The 21,808-nt window shown below is 38.6% G+C and overlaps 1 protein-coding gene across 1 annotated transcript in view; it reads left to right on the top strand.

Annotated features, from left to right (window-relative positions):
• Positions 1 to 16,638, top strand: part of GLT1D1 (glycosyltransferase 1 domain containing 1) — a gene marked incomplete at its 5' end in the record, with an annotated part of 46,791 nt that extends 30,153 nt beyond the window's left edge. Inside the window, 4 exons of the mRNA XM_009864859.1 lie at positions 956 to 999; positions 2,484 to 2,604; positions 9,298 to 9,396; positions 16,105 to 16,638. Of these exons, the coding sequence (XP_009863161.1) occupies positions 956 to 999; positions 2,484 to 2,604; positions 9,298 to 9,396; positions 16,105 to 16,251 (411 nt within the window). The remainder of the gene's footprint in view (positions 1 to 955; positions 1,000 to 2,483; positions 2,605 to 9,297; positions 9,397 to 16,104) is intronic.
• Positions 16,639 to 21,808: the final 5,170 nt, after the last annotated feature.

Here is a 21,808-nt window from a genome sequence, read left to right as displayed (position 1 = left end):
AGCCAGGTTGTTCCTAGTCCTTAAAACTGCTGCATGCTGTGCAAACTATCATAAATTAATCTAATACAGTCAGTCAGCCTTAATAAAGAAAGTCTAGTTCTGTTCTTCATGTCTAGTTAAAGATTTCTGAGTTCTATTTATTTCTGTTAATTTTGTTAAATGAAAGTAGCAGACACAGTTAAGCTTTCTAAATAAACCTTCCGGAGTTAGTTGCCCAGCCTAGACAACTTTCTAATAACTCCAACACGCCTTCACGTTAGACTTTAGTTTAGAACTTAGTTTTTATCAGTTTGCATGCAAATGTTCCTGACAGTGCGTAACATCTCTCTGACTGTCTCGGTTTAGACGCGGGTTGCTTCCTGCCTTAACTAAAGCCTGAAAAGTTCCTTTCCTTCCTCACATTGCTTACTCCGCACGTAAAGGGGCAGACAATTGCTTGGCACGTCAGTGCATCGTTCCTCACTTAGACAGTAAGTTGTCAAATCGGTCATTTGAATCGTGTTGGCCTTAGCAGAGTCATCTGAAAACAGTCATTCTTCTTAAATAGATGTAGATCTAATTAGAACCTGCAGCCAGAAGGATGTCAGGGGAGAAGAAAGGGAACCTCCCCTTCTGACAGCCGCCCAAAGCGACGCTGCAGCTGCTGCTGCTGCTGCTGCTGTGTTAGAGGAGTCACTGCGGGGTTGAGAGTGGAGTGGTGAATTCACACTCTGTGTGCTGTGCCCTCGCTCCCCTGGCTGGGTATTCTGCGTGTCAATCACAAGAGCACTTGTCTGAAGACAGAGAAACACCAAGCTGCAGATCTGTGGCGTGATTTTAAAGCTCAGTGCATTCATGCATTTAAATATTACAGTAAAAAAATGTGCTAAAACTTATTTTTCTTTTTCTGGGTATTTCAGCCATATGCTGTAGTGCTAAAGCAGTGCCCCATACTTGTGTGTATATTCCTTTCCAGGTTGATCCACTTTTTACAAGTGAAGTTAAGGAAAAAGTTAAAAGGTAAGAAGTTAATGTCAAGCCTTTTGTCTGCTCCAAATCAAACAAATTGGCTGACAGGTGTGATTTATATTTATTATTCTTTTCGATCTTCTCATTCTTTATTTTGTCCTTACTTCGTGATTTTACATGGTTGCTGTTGGTGGGTGGACGAGTAGATGGCCGAGTTAACCCTGTACAGCTTTTTTATTGTTCCTAGTTTATATGCTTCTTGATTGAAGCATATAAATCTTAGAGAAAGGATATTTGCTTGTGCATCTGCAGAACCTTGAATTGTCTGACTGGAACAGAACAACCATGCTATCTCTGATTGATAATATCCGATAATAAAGTCTGCAGAAAATATATGGTTTGCAATTCCATTTTTGGAGCAAACAAGAATGCTTTTTGTTTTCTGTCAGGTTATTCACAGGAGACATGAGTCCTGTAATCATGTAGTTATACTCCAGTTGATATAGTTATTTATCTCTAGAGAAGCTGGATGTTACTGCACAATCAGAAAAGCAATGTTTAACGAAGTAGTTGACAGCGAGCTGGCCTTGGTGTCAAACACGTTTGTGTTTCCATCTGGCTTAGTGATCTCACATTGAGGTTAAAGAGGCAGGAGCAGGCTCATCGAGTGGAGGAGACTCTGGCTTTTAAAAAATTATACCGGTCTTGAAGATCTCATTCACTTTGAGACTGAACGCCTAATTACCCTGTTTTTCTACCCTTCACCCTTAATTCAATTGACCTGGATTAATCTGAGGAATGTGAGGACAGTATCATAGAATCACAGGATGGCCTAGGCTGGAAGGGACCTTAGAGATCATTTAATCCAACCTCCCTGTCATGGGCAGGGATGCAACCTCTCGACTAGATCAGGCAACACGTGGGGACCAAGCAGGAATCTAACCCGCAACCTCGGTGTTGTCGTTGTTGTCAGCATCAAGCTCAACCCACTGAGCTAACCATTCCGAACACAAGATAATAATAAAAGAGAAAGCAGAATAGATCTTTCAGAACTGCACTTCATCCCCAAAAGTCAGCATCTCCTGCAGTTGACCGTTCTGATGATCGTGCTCCATTTCCCTAGAGTATTTAAACTGTGTGCTCTTCATAAATCTCTGCATGCATCCTTTCTATATTAAACAAATTATTTAAGGGAAAAATTGCACTCCTACTTATTGAACTCGGCTCCTTCGTTGATGAGACTGATCGTGGCTAACAGAGCATGGGGGTAATTGATCAACCGTAAAACTCCAGCGTGACAGACACTGAAGTGGCAGATAGCGATGGATGCTGTATTGAGTTTATAACCACATTTATAGATAGGAAGCTAATCAAAACAAGGTCAAGTGGCTGGCCCATGGGCAAGTGGCCGTTAACATCAGAACCTTGCCTGACTTGCTCTGACCACCCACCTTCCATCATTGCCCTAAGTTTTAGGAAGAATTCTTAGAGCACATTCTTAGGAGACGTTGTGTTTGTGCCTGTGTGATTTCTAGGGCACCTGGAGTACATTTATTGCAAGAGATGCCACAAGATGATCTTCATGCTGCTATGAAAAGGTGCTTTGCTGTGGTGAACAGTTCGATTTCAGAAGGGATGTCTGCTGCAATTCTGGAGGTAATTGCGTCTTAGCAGTAAGGTTTTCCAGTGAATCTGAAATCGCCTTTTATCACTGGAAGTGTGTATCAGCATTTTATGTCCATGTTTCAAAGCTAGTGAAGACAAAACTAAAATACTTCTTTTTGCTAGTGTTAGTAATTAAGGTTTTCTTCCCTTGAACTGACAGGGTTTAATGCTTTGTCTATTTATTTTTTAAAGGACAGAATATAATTTTATCAATCCTGTTAAATTAACAATACAGACTTGAGATACAAGAATCATTCTGATTTACTGGAGTTGTCGCTATTCTTGATTGAACATCCACTTCTTTATTATTTTGCTAGAATAGACTTTCATTTATTTTTACATCCTTTCAAAAAGCAATCTAAGAACCGCGTTTGGTTATTTAATTCTGAAATGATTAATGAATGAATGAAATGCTCAGTTAATTTTTTTGCCGTCAGTATTGAAAACTAATAACCAGGTTTATTTCATACCTGTCAAAGTAGGGCGCTACTTAGTATCAAATACTTTCTAGGAAAAAATAAATGTACTTAAAGTGGAAGTTCTTCAGTCAGATGCCTTTTGCAATTCCATTTTTTTCTGTTGCATGTTCAATTTTGTTTCTTGATGTTCTGGGAAGTTCACAGAAACTACTACATGCTTTGTATTAATGAATCTCCTATTTCTGTTTCTAATGAGCAATCACATGTTGCATTTTCAGCATGCTTTTCTTCCATGCATCTGAAGGTCCTCGTAAGTAAAGGACTAAGTGAGCATTGTAAGAATTACGAGAGTTAGATGCTGGTAAGATAGCAAATGTGTATTTCCTTTCTAAAATGCTAGAGCTCAGAGGTGGAAGCAGATGCTATTTCACAGCAACAATACTCTATAAACAGCAGTTAGTACAGACTGTGACATTTCCAAGCTTGCCAGAGTGACAGGCTAGACAAATTGTGTCTATTCGGTAGTTGAGATGAAATGGAGTGCACCAACAGGACACAGCCACAACCAAGTCAGTGACTCCGGTGTAAAAGTTAAGTAACTGTCATCTCCTCCTCACCAGTTACATGCTCTCTTCAGGACTATTCACATAACAACTGACCAAAAATCAATCTGATTTGTTTCCTGAGCGTGTCAGTGAGTTAGAGAGGAGGGAAAACAGAGAGGGAAGACCCAAACCAGAAAGAATGTTAAGAGACACAGAATCTGCAATGGAACTGGAAGTGTTCTTGGCCTGGTACAAGTTGCTATACAAACTCAGGACTGACAGGACAATTGGTATAATTTTCCCCAAAATTTCCGCATCAGATTCAAGCAGCTAAAAGGCACTTTCCTTAGCGTTGAGGAGGAGAGGGAGCAAGCTTGGAAGTTCAGTGTCTTACTCAAAGCAAAAAATAGTGCCAGTTGAATTCAGAGGTAATGTTGAGCCTATTTCAGGAATTATTCATTTTTTGCTCTTTTCTTTTCAAGTTGCAATTCAACAAGTTTTGAATCTGGTAACTATAAGGCTAAATCAACAAGGAAGGTTTTTATTTGAGCTCTTCTCTGTGTGGCTCAACTATTCAATTGTCTTATGGCTATTAAATAGTCAAATTCCACTTTTAGTGGAAAGCTGTTCCTTTAAATTTCCAATACACAGTTACACTGAGTAATTTATTCCTAATTCATACCCAGACCCATCCAAAAAAAAAAAAAAAGGGAAAAAGAAGCCCCTCCAACAACTGGTATTCCTTTACTACATGAACAGATTAGTAAATACTTCCTTTCATATTTCTCTTCTTTCTCTAAGAATTATGAAACTATTCAGGCAAAAGAGCATTCTCTGCAAGATGTCTTTATATACACTTGCAACGTTAGCTTGCTCTATTTTGATGTTTTTCTTGCATCAGAAAAGCATACATATTATGGTGAATCCTCAGGAAGTATTCATTTTATTTTTTTATGCTGAATTTTATTTTATACATATATATTTTTGTACACATATAGTAGATTGATTAGTATTACTTTTTTTCTCTCGTACATGTAGCTGTGCATATCACGTCCTGGGCTAGTCTTATGATTGACACATTTAATTCTACTAAAGACAATAATTTTACTAAACACAAAGTTAATCAACATTTAATACACCTTTAAGTCTATAATCTGAGTTTTAACAGCTAAACATGCTGAAATAAACTGGCAATTGACCATAGTGGAAAAATTAAAGTCTCGCTTCTAAGTGCAAGACTTGACCTGCAGTGGGCTGTTAGTTATTTTCTTGTGTGTGATAACCATTTCCTAAAAAGAAGAGAAAAAGGTCCCGGTCTTTTTTTCTTCTATTACATTGGTGGGATAATGTCAGACCTAGTAGTCAGGTTTGGTGTGTATTCATGTATAATCACGTGTTGAAGATCAAGTTGCAATTTCAAATATTCTGAAGATTCTCTTGGAAAAATCTATAACCACAGGTGTAACCCACTTTTCTCCGCCAGCTTCAGTCCTATATTTCCTTGTTGTTGAACAGTGGAGGGAGGACAGCTTAATCTCTGAACCTATAACTCATAACCTGGAGTCACAGAACAGGGGTAAAAAGAGCTGGCATGCCTTCAGAAGCCTAAGCATGCTATTTCAGGTGCATTCTGGTTACAAGCAAATGTGACAGCAATTAGAGGTGCAAACTGAAATCTTGCGTTATAAGAAGGAAAGTCCAATAGACATGGCACAGGTCATGTGAAACAACAGGTCCGGTCCCAGCTGAGTCAGGATTTTCTACAAACAGAATTTGGTCTTTAGTTATCTCCTGAGAAATTACTGAGGCATGCCCTTTGTTGTACCTCAGACCTGTTTGAATTGTCTTCTAAAGTTGTGAGAGTTTTGGTATTGTATGTCTGTTTATTAGACAGTTGTACAATGGGATTTGATGACATGCTTATAAAATATCCTGCTGTAAAAATGCCTGTCTCAGAGGAAATGTCAGTCTAATAAAGTCAAGTCCCTGCTTGAGATGGCCAGCAGTAGGAAAGGCCATCTGTTAAGATCTTGTTAAATTAATAAGGCAGAAAACTATGTATAGAAATCTTTGGGTCTTACGCGGGAGATAACATCCTGCTTGAATTTGGAAATGCAACTTTCATTCTCCTGAAAGTTCAAAATTTAACAAGTTCATGAATCTGTAAACAATATTTTAGTATGAGATGATAAATGTATAATAGATAAATATATAGTCATATATATTTCAATGTGCCTTAAGGTATGAAAGAACTAGAAGCCATAACTAATTGCTTTGTCATCTAGTATTTATATCTCAGAGATTTGCCGTAACTGATCTATTTTCTCTTTGGTTTTTGAAGAAGAGAGAACAAATATTATAGCAATCAATTAAAGTACATCTATTCCTCAGAAAGCTCAGGAGTTCTGTATGTTCCTGGACATGTGATGGTGAAAAAGGCACTACTGCTGGGAAATTTTATATGTTCTGTGTAGGGTTGGTAAGAAAAAGGTTTTGAGTCAAGCACCAATTCTTCAGAGTACTTTTTGTGTGCTGTCAGGACGATGGCCAACCAAAAGATGCGTAAGCTTGAAAGAAGAAAATGAGAGACAATCCAGAAGAGAAAATAGTAACTAAAATCTGTATTTACTCTATAAGTGTTATACTGATGGTTAGAAATGCTTATTGTGTAACATGTTTCCAAAGCTGAAATTTACACTCATCATCCTTCTGAAATAGCTTTAAAATACATTTGCAGTCAGAATAGTGTAACAAAACAGATGGCCAATGGACTGAAATGTTATTTTATTCAATTATTTGTGGAACATAGGTCAGTAAATGATACATATTGTCAACAATGCAAATGATTCTTTTTAGTGCTTAAAAATAGACTAAGGATCTAAATTGAATTCTAAGCCACTTCATGCAGTAATTATTTACAGCCAAATCCATTTGTTTAAGGCTAGCTGGTATAAAGGCAGCCCCTCATTTTATGTGTTTGGCCATCTGTTCTGCCTTTCAGCAGCTATAATTCATTGGTACCTGTGTGTTTTGGGACTTGAAAGTTTTCTTACGTAGCAGTTACTGGCCTCCAACTGCTACAAGACAGAGCAAATGTCTTTCCCTTTAGAATTCAGGAATTATGGCAAATGAAATACAAACTTAGTGATCAATGAATCACCAACTATGGAGCATTCAGAAATAGAAGTGAATGAATGTATCTTGAGATTTTATTTTTTTTTTCTTAATGAGCTGTGTTTTGTGTGTGTTCTTTCTTTTTGTTTTTTTCTGTAATGGTTCTCTTCACCTTGAATGGACAGTTGTTTGAGAAGTAGATAAACCTGTAATACTCTTATGAATTTGTTTTTTCAAAGGAGAGATACAGAGGGATGAGGAGAGGGCCTTAGACAGGTGACAATGAAAGCTGACACATTTCACTGCTGCTATCGAGCTCTCGCTCTTCAGTTCAGAAGTTCACAAAAAATATCTCCATTCCCGGTTCATTGAACGTGTTCGAATGAGGTCAGCAGCCAGCAGACTGAACACGACGGCATTTAAGCCTGTCAACAGGAAGGGCTGAAAAAGAGCTGAATCAGAAATTCTGTCTCTCTGAGATCTTGATGCTTCCGTGGAAACCCGGTGTCAGGTCGATGGTTGGGTAATTAGAGCCAAAAGCAACTTCCTCAAACTGCACGTTCAAAACCTGTCAGGCAAAGTGAGGCACTGATACCTCTCATTTCCTGGGTGAACTTTGAAGTTCTGTGAACTTTGCTGTACTGATCAGTAAATACTGTCACCCTATGTTTTTGTTAATATACCTTTGGAAAACAGATTTGTCATGTTTAATAGTAAAGTATGTGCAAACGACAAAATAATTTGTGGATGACCAAAAACTGTACTTCCTCTCACCAAAATGACCTGGTTTTTTATTTTAAAAAAAGCTGTATATCAGCAACACTTAGGTAAGTTCAGAGATCTAGTCTGTAGTTTTCATTTCTCGGTTATTTGTTCATGTTCATATTCACTTCATTAGTCTATTTGTCTGAATTACCTCCAGCTGATTCAGTAGTTTCTGATACAATGTCTAGAACAGGTTATTTAATTAAGGGTTATTATTATTTTTAGAGCTAACTACTGCAAAGAAGATGTTTGTGCCAGGGACTATAAAATTTCTAAGTCCAGAGTAAATTCATCTGCAGTGGTGATTTAAACACTATTTCTCTTGGATATTTTAAGCTATTAAGATATGTTGCTAAGTCACAGCAGCCCCTCACTGTTCAAAACGTATTTCATTCTGTATGTTATCAGTCAGGGTATTTTTGTCCTCAGTTTTCTCCAAACTATAAAAAAGCGTGGTTTTCTCCTTGGAGTTTTGTTTTCTTGCTATGCAGGCTGAAGCAAAATTGCTCCCCATCCGGGAGTGTAATGACAGTAATTAAAAATGCATTCACTCTGAAGTGACAGGGAATCAGTATGAAACAGATTGAAGATTTGGGGAAATGAATTTCTTTCTCCTGTTTGACACTGTGATAATTGTACAATATGAGTTTTGCAGTCAGTGCATCTCAAGACTTCCGAATCATCAATAGTAATTAAAGTTTCAGATCAGAATATGCATGAGTAACAGAGTTGAGTGGCCAGGGTTTGCACAGTAGTTTCTTCAAAATCAAATCGTATTTTTTTCAAGTTGCCAGGCATTAGGTCTCTTGGAAATGGCTTACCAGCTTTGAAGGGCTGCTGTGCTGTGTTCCTGCTCCTGATTCTGCAGGCAGACTGAAATGCTGAGACCCCACACTTCCTTTTTTTTATGTATATACATGCATGCACACACACATACACAGACAGACAAATAAATAAATAAATGCATACATGCATCAAGCAACCAGCCTGTAGTTTACATGGAATTAAATTCTACTTCTTCAGCTGTATTCCTTGGTCTTTAAGGAGTCCCATACCAATAGCTTTGCAGATAATAAGTTTTGAAAGCATAACGTGTTCTGAAAGCATAACCTTTTCTCTCCTCTCCTTGGTATAGTTTTAGTCAGAAGACGCATCACTGCGTACTTCCCTGCAGTCCCTGAACGCTCACAGTCCAAGACAGGCTGTAGGAACACATGCGGTCAAAAGAAAACTCCTTCCAGAGTCCCACATGACCCACAGGAGTCAGAACTGAGCAGAAAGAACCAAGCGATTGCCGTGGCCACCTTCACTGTCATTGAGCTGCCCACATCTTTCCAGTTACAGAAAATGGGTGAAAAATGTGCTTTAATGGAATGAGAGAACAGATACTTTCTTGAGGAGAAATGGCTTTTAGTTCTATGAACTAATCTTTTCATCTATGCACAATAACAGTAGAAGTTACAGTGACAACCTTTGTTCTGAACATTAATTTTATCCTTTTCAAGCCTGCCATATGTCAGGAGCTTCCGATAGGAAACAAAATATGTATTTGAGATGGAAAGGAATAGAGGATGAAGCAGCTATCCATTGACTTTCTGGATTAATTGCTTCTGGTAATATGTTCAAAGTAATAAGACTAACGAAAATATAAACTGAATATTTCAGAGAAGCTCCATATAGGAGGTCACCTTAGATGTGGTATTTTTCTACTGAAAAATTGGAGTGAAGGTAATGAAGCTTGGTTTGTTGTTTCTGCTTTTCATTTTAAAATGGTCATCATTAACATCTCAAAATGCCCGAATCCTAATAAACTGTTGTTTCCTTTCTCCATATTCCTCTAGGCAATGGATTTAGGTATTCCAGTGCTGGCAAGGAACATTCCTGGGAATGCAGCAATAATAAAACATAAAGAAACAGGACTCCTATTTTCAAATCCCCAGGTAAGAAAACAACAAATCCTTAGACCTTTCCCTTCCAAAGATTAGGTTCATTTTCCATTACATTTTTTGTGTCTGTCTAGAAACTTGGCTTTTCCTCTTGGCAGTTTTTCTCAGATTCTCCTAAAAACCTCGGGGTTAGACTGCCTTTCTGGAAGCTCTGCTGTTCTCACGTTCGTTTTGCAGTTCACTACACATTTACTAGGTGTCAGCCTTGCTGAATGTTTGCCCAGCCTGTGCTGCTTCAGAGCTGCCATCGGGAGTGGGGCTCTGTTCTCAGCAACTTGTTACATCTTAGATTTGAAGGTTCCATAAACAAACCCTCAAAGAGATGCTATGCATGTGTTGGATGTTCCTTCAAGTACTCAGTAAAGTAGAAACTCATGCTAGACAAGCAGTAGCTAACCAAAAGACATCTATGAGCCTGAAATTTTAGATAATACATTATCTAAAATTTCTAGTGGTTAAGTGTTAATATAAAGCATTACTGTGTCCAAAATATTCCTCAGTCAGAAAATAATTAATGACTTAAATTAAGTGTTAGAATGAAGTTTCTGAGGAGATAAGTAAGACCGGGGAGGGACAGAACGCTACCCATACTTAGATGTCAGAAATTTTCATTTCAGTATATTTTACTGCATTATGGCTTTGGAGTTACATAGTCATCTGTGTTGTGGAAGATGACTTTCAGACACAGATTCCCTCAGTGTCTGTCGAGATTAAAAAAACCTTACTAGAATAGTCCAGTTGATAATTTTACGAAGTAGAAAATCTATCTTATTTACTTCCTTTGTGGAGTGTATGATTAATGCCTTGTATTAAGTTGTGTTTCAGGAAGGTGAATCCTCTCAGTTTTAGAGGGTATTCTTAACAGAAAAATTTGTGCAGCTCATGGTTTGGTTGTTGGTTGTTGTATTTTTTTTCCTGGAATACTCGATGTTTCTAGTGGTTGCTACAAAAAAAAAATTCTTTGTTAACTTCTGGAGTTTGCTTTGCTGTGGAAGTATCCTTCTTCTTGCAATATTCTTTGGAAATAGTGTAGTCCCAGGCTAGTGGAGGCTGAGACGTAATGCTATTTATAGCATTATTTGTATGTATATTCCCTGCAAAAAGCCCACTGACTTTCATATGCTTCTTCAAAACTTCAAGGATACATGGTCATGCTGAACACATAGATGGATGGCTCCTGATATTAATTCTGATACATTCGAATATTTCCCTCAACATGCCAGTTACGTTTGCCTTGGAGTTCAGATACATTATTCATACCGGACCAAGTTAGCTTCATCATACATCCCTCTAAGAAGCATCTTCTGTGATCTCTAAGCATCCTACATTCCAATAGCTTATTTTTAATTCAAGATCAATTAAAAATAAGCTATGTATTTCCTCACTTAGAGGAATTTTTAGCACAGAAGCAGTCCCAATGACATCAGTGAAACCGCACAAGTGGCTAAGGACTTTCTTTCATATCAGGACTAGAGACACAGTTTGGAAGTCTATAATCTTAGTTTACATAACCCTTTCTTTCTGAGCTCCCTTCTCTGCAATGTGCTTGACCCCCTTTTTGCTATTATTCTGTCTCAGAAGTCCACAGAATCTCTTTTAAGTGAAGATGGTAACTTGCATTACCATATTAGCTATCATGCTCCTAGGTAATGTTTGTACTGGAATTACTAATGTTTGTGCACTTACCCTGTCTCAGAAAAGAATCCCTGTTCTCTCTAAAATGGCAACTGCATCTCATTTAATAAAAGCCCTTCTATACTTTCATTGCTGTTAAATAATGTATACACTATAAAAGTTTGCAAATGGGTCAGGAAAATATTCTTTACAGGTTAATACTCTAATCCCACTGTATAATTGTTGCAAAAACTTTCTTCTTGTAGAGATGAGCTCAGAATGCCAATCATCATTTCCTCTTGTTCTTTATCCCCAAAGTACATCAAATACAGTTTTTAAACCACCGTACACAGTCTATCAGAAGCTGAGAGTTATGTTAGATCAAAGAAATGCAATTAAGGTAGAACACTTACAGTTTCAAGATACGTCTCGTATTTTTATTGTCAGAAGGAACAGTCTGCCCACAGCACCGTGAATCCTGCCTTAGATTCCGTCTAACAGTAGAAATCAGAAAACATATATTCTGGGAATGTTTTCACGGTTTTGTTACTCTGATTACTTTGCCATCTTAAGTATCTGGTAAACTATTTTCTGCTGTAACCTTAATTGCATCAAGTTAATTAGAGAATATGCTTTTAATCATACAGAGAGGTTAGTACTTTATTCAAGTGCTTGGGAAAGTCTGTCTCTGTCTTAAAGAATCTGGACAACCAAAGATTAGAAAATGTCAAAGAAAAATCATTGCTAAGTTTAGCGGATCTTATCTGGTTATGATGGTACAGACTGTGTCATAAGTCAAGAGTAGAAAACATTGTTTATTTTCGAGATGTTACTGGGCTGGGAAGGGAAAACTTTACAATGAGGTTAGCTCTAGATATGAGCAATTGTGTCTGGTCTGTGGACCATCGTCTCTTTTGAAAGCTAAGCTGGAGGGATAAAAATCGACCGTTAAACAATGAGAATTGTTTTAAATTGTGAAAGCTGTTGGTTTTCTTCTTTTACTCTTGCTGAAAGTGAGCTTCTGTGGCTTACAGAAAAGTAGGAAATTTTGTGCCTAATTGTAGCTGTCATTAACTACTTGCATAATTTCGGCTGAGGCTTTATGACTGGAAATAGCTAAGGCCTTGCCAGTCACTGAAGACAATGCTCAGATGGAAATAATTACTGTAAAAGTGAAAACTATGAAATATTTTGTCCTTGATATTACATCATCTGTGCACGTTACTTTTAAATCATGGTTTGAACCTGCCACTACTTGAATTTGCAAGTTTATGGATTATTTGACACTGAGTTAATGGGCCTTGAAATAAAATTAAGAGATAATAATAGGGCAATAAATAATGCAAAACCATGTTAAAAGGGAAGACACAAAGAGTTACTCAGCATCTTGAGTTTCAGAATTATATGTTCAGCATCTGTAAAAGCTCAGGAAGGAGCTAAGTAAACAGGAGGTAAATAAACTTCAAAGCCAGTAAGAGGGGGCCAAGCATAAACAGAGTTTGAGAGAGAGCAGGACCTGGAGAGAGCGCTGTGAGCAGACACCACTTTTGCAGCGGTAAGAGAGCTGAGCGTGGGCAGCCGCCAGTGCAGGCACGTTGGTCTCTTCTGCCAAACCCGGGTCAATGCCATTTCTACCGGGGCTTCCAGCCAGAATGTAGCCCAAGTTTTTAGACCTTTGCCATTAGACCTTTAGACTAATTTGCCATTTTTTGACAGTGCCAGCAATCACTGTTTGCACTCCACTAGAAACACTGGCCTGTTGCCCTGGGAAGCACGCAAACATGCCAGCTAACTTCTGAGCTTTGCCTGCCACTAGGTAGATCTGCCGCTGGTCTGAATTGACATCTGGCGTTCGCCTTCCCTGGGGTGATTCTCTGTTGTTTAAGAATCATGTTCCTTTATCTGCTGAAGCTGATATGAAATGGTTTAATTGCAGACTTACTTTCCTTATATAAATAATATATTAACCGTGCATCTTGTTTTCATTATGCGTGAGCTGCAGCACCGGTGCAGTTCTTGTGGTAACTGAAGGAATGTTTTTACTTGCTGCACCCATTTTCTAGCTTTATCTCCCACATACCTGTATTTCTGGGTCTCTGAAAAACATTATACAGATTTTCTTTTACCTACTATATAGAGAACCTGACATTTTCTTTAAAGATGATTGGTCAATTTACCAGGAAAAAAAATGTATTATGGATGTTGCTGTTGAAAAAAAATGCCTTAAAAATGCATAAAAAGGGCATGTGTAGTACCAGTTCTGGATGTACACAAGATTACCTTCTCCCCTGTTTTTTATGAGTTGTAGCTAACAATTGAGGTTCAACTTTTACACTGTTTTTCTGTGACATGTATAGTAATTATACCAGTTCCTGTATGCGAAAGAAAGGCTTATTAGAACCATGTATATCCCACCCAGTAGTAAATTAGCATGTATATCACATTCATTTTGGCTATTCTGTTTGATAATTGAAAAGTAATTTGTCAGTTTTGCCCGTTTTTAACCAAAAGTGAAGCTTACTTCACTTCTACAGCAAAATATCAAGGTGCACAAACATCGTGCAAGTATCACTTGCACAAATACTTAGAGCACAGCAGCTGATAAAGAGACATGTTACCACACCGTAAGTAGTTTGTATGACACAGGCTTCTAGAAAAGAAAAGTTAAATGCTTGCTCTGCTGAGCTCGGAATGTCTGCATTCTGCAAGTGGGAGCCCATGCGTCAGGCTTCCCACAAAACTACAACTGAAATGCAAGTAAGTTGAAGTTAAGGGAGACACCTGAAAAATGAAGTTATTGCTATCTAAAACTGAGCGTCCAAAACCGAAAACAGGCTAAGCCAGCTGCTTGAAGGGCATGAGGCAAAACCCAGATAAATCATAGTGAATGTTCCCTTTGGCTTCCAGTCAGATTGCAAGTGACTTGTAGGTGGTCACATTTGATTAGTAGAAGAAGTAGGGATAAAGCTGAGAAGTCCTTATTGCTCATCTCCTGGTATTTTTCCATTTGCTTTTTCTCTCTCTTGCAGTTTCTCAACTTTTCTGCTTTGGACTCAGTTTGGCATTTTCCTGAAATTATCCCTAGCATTAAATATTATAACTGTGAATAAAGAGCTCATTTCTTCTATCATTTACATGTTTCCAAGTTTTTGTCCTCTATATCCACGTTTTAAAAGAATGCTAATAGGACTACCTGTCAAGAAATGTTACATTGCTGCTTCTGTTCGTAGGTAATTTACATAAATTATTTTTAAACATTTCTTTAAATAAAATCCTCCACAGGAGCATAAAATTAAAGTTGGAATGTAGTTCAGTGTGAACAGTATTTATTACTGTGATTATACAGGCAATTGGATGAAGCCAGCATAAGTCATGTAAGACTTTCCCACCTTCCCTGTTCTGTATTCTTGGCAGATACGGAGGAAGGAGAAGAATGTGTCTCTAAAGTTGGAGCCCTTGGCTGTCTCTGCAAGTGTCTGATAGATGCAGCCTCAGGGTACTCTCCAGACCAGACCCACCTCTCCTCTTCAGGGAGAAAAGAGCCTCTTCAGACCTGGTCCCGAGTTAGGAACTAAATACGCTCCTTAAATTAGCCAGTGCCTGAACACGTGGTGGTGGTGGCTGGAGAGCAGGCTGGTACAAGCGTGTGGCCCTCGTGGCTATTCCAGAGGCTGCTGTTTCAGTGCTGTGTGGCCAGAGCCAAGATTACAAGCGCTACTGATTTTATGTAAAATAAGAGGTTACTGTTAATACGCATATGTGAAAATCACCTTATTCTATTACCTAGTTACAAACCTTTCCAACAGTAGTGATGTGCATCACTATTTAAATTTCATGGCAGTGATGCATATATTGATAGTTTGTCTTGTCAGTGAGAGTCAGAACAGTGATTATAACGTGTTCAATATGATTTCACATATCAGTGTTTCCCAGGGGTCACGCTATAGTTACAGTTATGTATTATGCATAGCCATCGCTTGCATTACAACAGCAACATTGATTCTGAGGTAACCAGTGATTTCATATCAGTGGATGTATTTGTACACACTGTGTACTTAGGTTTTCAAGTATAATTTACTAGTTACCCTAGAGCTGATAGGAACTCTGGTCTTAATTGTGATAGTTCATTTCATAGCTGACAGATTGTGTAAATAATCTATCTCCTTCTCGCATCCTTTTTGTCCTCTATGTCCCTGTGCGTTGGTCTTTGCTACCAATTGTGTAGTAATGCATTATCTTAATTTTCCTTTGACATAACAGCTATCTGCTTTTCTGAGCTGAACCAAGACACTACTTTGCAGAGATCTGAGCACATTTGTAATCAAGCTGAAGTATTGGAAGTTGTCTCTTGGTAGAAAATTAGATCAGCTGCTCTGAATAGATTAGTTCAGAAATCAAATCTCCCTTCACATGTGTGAAGTTCACAATTTCTCTTCCCTAGAACTAGAGTGGCAGAGGATCAGGAAAAGGAATTGTTGTAATCTGTGAGGTTCAGTATTTTGCCCAGTGAAGTTAAAAGCAATCCATATATGGTTTTTTTGCAGAGCTTTTTGCCCAGATATAGCTACTCCGGAAGAGCTTGTTGCTGCATGCCTGCTTTTGTCTTTATTTTGTGACTATATTTATGTAGTGAGTTTTGTAATCTTACCATAAAATTGACTAGAGATGTCACTGGAGCAATGAGAGTTTAGCTGAGCTGAGACCTGGTGCCAGTTGTCCTCCATGCACGAGGCTAGGTGAATTATTTACTTTATAACCAGCCTGGTTTTCTAATACTTGGGTAGGCAGACAATTTCTGTGTCATTACATTTGTTGCTCATAATTGTCTTAATGCTTTTGAGATTACCTTTGATTTTAAATGTCTTAGTTAGTGACCTGCATAAAATAATGTATAAAATTATTTTTTTATTTGTCATTGTTTATAAATAAATTATGGTACTTGACCTTGAAAAATTGCTTTAAATAGCTAGATATATTGGCTTACAGTTGAAGCGCTTTACCAAAAATCAAGATATGGGTACAAACTGTTTTGGTATCGTTATAACTTCAAGGAACTTATAATTCATTGTTTACTTTATCTTTTTTTAGGAGTTTGTTGTGCTGTCTAAGAGTTTGATGAATGACCCCATTATTGAAAGAGAAATTGTAACAAGGGCCAAAGACAATGTGAAGAAACATCATTCATGGGAAAGTGAAAGGAAAACCTATCAGAATCTTGTCCTAAGGCTCCAGTGAATTGCAGGACTACAGTCGATAACCAGCAGTCTACATAGAGTGCTTTAACAATGGATACGTAATTAGAGTTTCTCATGGCTTCTTTTTAGAAGAGAAAGTAAGACATGCATTATTATTCTATTCAAACATACCAACATCACAGGAGTTGTCTGCTACTTCAAGCTATCAAATTTATCTAATTCAGCACACTGTCTCTAGTGTGCCAATTCATCACAGACCATTTTGAAAGATCACATAAGATAAATATACTTCTAGAGCAGACACAAATTTTTTTATTGTTGTAAGGCCTCAAAGGGAGGATGATTTCTTGTGCACAGTGGAGCACTCCACCACGCAGAGCCTACATCAAGTATTCTGATCATGTTGCATCCTAATCAAACTGCAGTAGTAGGGGTTTTTTTTCCAGTTCTACCAATCTGAATGTATTCAGGCACGTGTGACATGCACATTATGTTCATGAAGCCAAGATTAGCTATATAAACACAGTGTAAAATTATTAAGATGAAAGCTTTCTGAAGACTGAAAGATCAACAAACCTATTGATTGCATAATGAGCAGGGGGACAAAAAACAAACAGCATTAATGCCTGGGGGAGGTGAAGAGTGTAGGGCAGGTCTTGCACTGCCCTCTAAGACCCACGTGGCTTTCAGATGAGCTGATACGGCCAAACTGCAAAAGCTCAATCCTCTGCCTGCATTTTCTCTTGGGTCTGGGACTAGAGCAGGAAGGCTGGCACCGCACCCAACAGCGACTTCACAGTCTCGAACTGCTCAGTGCTGCCCGCAGCAGCAGCAAGATGTGCTTGCACACAGAGATGCTTTGTTACGTAAGCTACCTCTTAGTTCTCCAGTTCTTTTGGTACCTCTGTGATTTACTTATTTACTAAAAGATTTACGAGAGCTGTAAAAAGGATGAAGGGGAGGGGAAAGTATTTTCAGTTTACGGTATATTTTTGTATGATTTGTTCTCATTTGTGGCTTTCAGGATATACTTGAATATACTGCAGCAGGCCGTTTTAAAGTGAGACTTATCTGTGCTGGAAGTCCATACCAATAATTCTTGCCAGCCCAGTGATTACGGCAATATCTTTGAATCATAGTTGGTCACCAAAGGACTTGGTTTTAGAGAAAAAAAACACAAAGGGATGAAAAAAAAGACGTGCACTTTTAACTACTTTTTCTGAAGGTGTTCTATTTACTTTCTATAGGCTTGATCCTCGCTGCCTGAGAATCAGTGAAAAATTTTATATTTATTTGAATGGTTGTTGTCAGGCTTTTCTTTGTAATAATGAAGTTCAGTGTGTATTTAACCTTTCTTCTTAATTTGTGATGTTTTGCAACTGTTGGGACAGTAAACAAGAAAGTAATTTGAATGGCGTTTATCGATTTCTCCAAAATTCTCCCTTTCTTTTATTGTAACTGGTTTCTGCTCAGCGTTGCCTTCAGTAGCATAATCCTCAAGGGCAAAACTGGCCTGCGTTGGAATCCAAGACTTGCCACTCTGCCTTCTGAGCACATTTTTCCTAAATATTTCTGATGTATCCTTTGACATCTTGGCACATGTAAGTACATCTGCACTAGCTCTCAGTTTAGAAGCCACCAGTCAACATCTACTGCTGAACAGTTTCTAAATCTGCAACAGACTCAGCCTGGTGGGTTTTTCCTGCTGTCTCAGGAAGAGCCCCATTTTTTGGACGCTTCCCTTACCAGCCTGTGTTGAGGGCTTTCATGGCATTGCAGCAACTCCTTTGGCTCTAGCAAGCTATACACTAGAGGAGGAACCCCTACACCACAGATTTTCAGCACGATGTACCTGATTGGGGACATCAATAGGCAGTAGAAAAAAGCCCCACAAAACGTTTATAGCTGTCAAAGAGTCCCAATGAAAATCAAAAAACAAAACCACCCGAAGAGAAAAGGAACTGTGCCACTCTCACCCAGAAAGGCAGTGAAAACAACCTGTCCTGACACACGGTGCTCCTCTGTGATGTGAAAACAGGAAGCCCAGCAGCACAGGGAGAGATGAGGAACAGCCAGCAGCAATCCCCCCAGCACAGCAGGCACTAAAGGCTCTTCTTAGGGTCTCTTATAGCGAACACCACGAATGGTCCATTTGAATCACCTGGCCCAGCCTCTCCTCCCCCTTGGCACAGCTGCTCCTCCTCCGCCATGGTGACTGCTGATTGCCACCAGTGCCAGCAGCCCCCGACAGCTTTTATCCTGGGGCTCTCCAGCCGAGGCAGTGGGGAACCGAGCTGAGCACAGGGAGCCCCCTTCCTCACAAAACATCTCACAGATCTCCTCTGCCCGTGTGTTGCGGATAATCTGCATGTTTGCCTGATCCTTACGCCTTCCCCCACCACCCTTCCTATAGTATTGGCTGTCTGCTGAGAAATGCAGATTATTCAAAACAAACAAAGATACATAATGTGGGAAATAAGTCTAAGCAATGAGCTAATAGTAAATTATTTAATAATAGTAATGATTAGAAATCGTTTTTTCTAAAGTGTGATATATTTATTACCAAGCTTCAAACAACTGCATACATTGATCTGGAATTTGTGCTATTTCCAGCAAAACAAAAACATGCTCAAGCGAGAAATTCTGCTACACCCTCAGAATGTAATTAACATATGATTTTTTCGGGCTGTATTTAATCTATAAATATGAAATCTGCATCTGGGAAACAGCATGCTCATTTGCATGTGATAACCATACCAGAAGCACAAACAACCCTTCTGCAATATATGCATTAAGAGGGGGGGAAAAAAAAAAAAAAAGAAGAAAACAACACAAAAATAGTGGTGAGATCAGCCCTCAGGACTGTTTTGCAGTCATCAAACGAAGCAGCATTCATCAATCAAGGTCATTCAGCTTTGATATCATTTATCACGTGGGCTTGTGTTCTGCAACATGAAGCCTGTCTATTAAGGCTAAAAGGTTGGGGCAACAACTGCTAGGGAATTTCATCATAGTAAATTGCTATTGAATTTATGTTTTAAATTTCATCCAGTCTTATGTTCCAGGCCCATAAATATTCGATGAGTCTTGTAAGTCCTTGTAAAGAAAATATTAGACGCATGCAAGCAATTTTAGGTATAATTATCTTTCAAGCCACTTCAGTCAAATGATTTTATATTTAAGAATAATCCTTTTGTTGTCTTGCAGCCCTAATTATAGTATTTATCTTCCCCTTCAAAGCCCCATTTCTTATCCTAGCAGCTTTTTAAGCAAGGCACACCTCAGTGAGATACAAATACAGCTCCAAAAATAGCCCTTGTTCTGTTTGCAGGAAAAACCTGCATTGTGCATTTACCCCGTGGCTAGATCTATATTTCAGGACCTTGAAATGTACTGTTAATTAATCCAATTTAATGCATTTTATTTTGCAATTAATTCTGCTATTGAAGCCACGGAACTGAATGAAAGCTGTGGACCTGTACAATGGGTACTACTATGCTGTTTTCTTTCTTGGCATGATTACTTCAGAAGCGGACACAATTTGGTAGCGTGTGGCAAAACCCAGCTAGACCCTATGGTCCATGGAACGAGAGCTTCCCGAATCAGGGGTTCATTTTAATTAGCCCCAATGCATACATATTCCAATTTTCAGAGTTAATTTGTACATTCCCATTACAGACTTAACCAGCGTGTGCCCTAAGAAAACTGAGTCAAGCCTTTATTTCTGTCTGCTCCCAGGCAAAGAGTTAACTGTTGGCTTCAACCAGCAAGGATTTACCAGCTCCCACCTCTGCAGTCTTGGCTCTGCTTGGGAGAGCATTAAGAGCCAACTGGTCTTACCCTTTCCAAAGGGGCTCAGTAGGAAGAAAAGAGAGTCTGTGCTTCCTAGAGTGAACACAGACTTTGTCAGGCTCTTGTCCTTTGCCAACAGCACAATCAACAGCTGGCTCTGAACACCGGCCTTTGGAAAACAGATTGTACTGATCTGAACTCGCTTATCTTGGCCGTAACCAGAGCGCTTCAGAGGTGGACTCTATGATGTGACTGGAGGGAAATAATGTAGTCTGAGACAGCTGGGGAAAGGATTTAGATAGGTATCTCTAAGGATTTAAAGAAAACAAAAGTCAAACTTTTCACTTTGGAATCATTACACTCATTTTAGAAATCTTTAGAGTATTTTAGACTTCAGAAGTCACGAATGAAACAAAAAGCAGCTGAGAAAGGAACCAGAGTATGACAGTGGCTGTGGGGATATTAGCACAGTCTTTCAATATTTTAAGAAAGACTAGAGCTGAGGAGACTTAGCTACAAAAATAATTAAAGTGGCATGGCATTTAGTGCATTAACATTTTAAATTCATCTTTTGCATATGGCAACAGTTGACTGTTACAATAGTTTACCAGCTTTGCAAGGAGTCCTCCATATTCAGCCACGATCGCATTGGTAGCTTGGCTGAGTCAACAGCTCCCTTCGGAGCCCTTGGGGAGGCCACTCGCGGCCTGATGCTGACCAATGTCGTTTCCAAGTTCTAACAGAACCTCAGAGCACCAAATTAACAAAAGGTAGTTTCTTGGTGATCTTGGGGAAATTAGTTTTAATGTTTTGCCATGAACCTACTTGTAACATCAGGACTTAAAGACAACCATCAAAAGGAAATGTTAAATTATCTACTGGAAAACTTTAAAGTATTTGTGTTCCTATATAATTTACCAGTAACTTAGCCTGAATATTAAGTGTCTACCTTTATGTTTAATTAAGCAAGCTACCTTTATGTTTAATGAATGCACAAGAACTTCAGTCTTCTTTTTCAACGTATTTTCTCCTGTCAGTTGGGCTGTCCCTTTCTCCCTCAGTCTTTCTAATCTTTTGCTCAAGAACCATTCCACATGAAAATACAGAAACAGTTTTGTCAAAGACTTGTCAGAGGAGATGGGTGCTTCCATGTGTAAATCCATCATTTAATGGCTCACTGGGATCTCAGCATTTTTTTTCATTAAGTTGTCCAAAGTAATTTCATCACTCCAGAATTTATTTCACTTCCAACCTCATCTGTCTGGTTGGTCCAAGCTCAGTTCTTTGAATATTTGAAACATTGAGCGTTACTATTGTTTTAATATTTGAAACATTGAGCATTACCATTAAGCTAGTTTAAAACATTTGTTTAAAATTAAGTAATACATTTTAATAAGAACAGCAGAGAACATCTGGTTCCTGAGGAATCATAGTTGTGGACACCTGACCTGAATCGACATTTAAAACACTCCTACAGCACCCTTTGACCGTTTCAACTTGAGAGGCAAGTCATATCACCTCTTTTATGATATTTTAGGATGCTTCTTATACTGCAATTTCCATTCTTGTGTACTTCAGCACAAATCTTAAGACATCAGTCCAGCTATAACTATAACCTTGCTAGATAGAGGTCACTTATTTCATTTGTCTGATTCAATCAAGTTACATCGGGCATTGAAACTAAATGTCCCTGTACTGCTGCAAAAATTAATCCCCACCATTGAAAAGTTGTGCTGTTATTTTAGAGGCTTTAGTGAAGTGAAACGAGTTATGGAATCTTTAATTTAACTTGAGTAATATATCAA

Source organism: Apaloderma vittatum, unplaced genomic scaffold (assembly GCF_000703405.1).
Source record: "Apaloderma vittatum isolate BGI_N311 unplaced genomic scaffold, ASM70340v1 scaffold4472, whole genome shotgun sequence".
NCBI lineage: Eukaryota > Metazoa > Chordata > Aves > Trogoniformes > Trogonidae > Apaloderma > Apaloderma vittatum.
The sequence above is the reverse complement of the archived record's forward strand: the minus strand, read 5'-3'. Positions and strand labels throughout refer to the sequence as shown.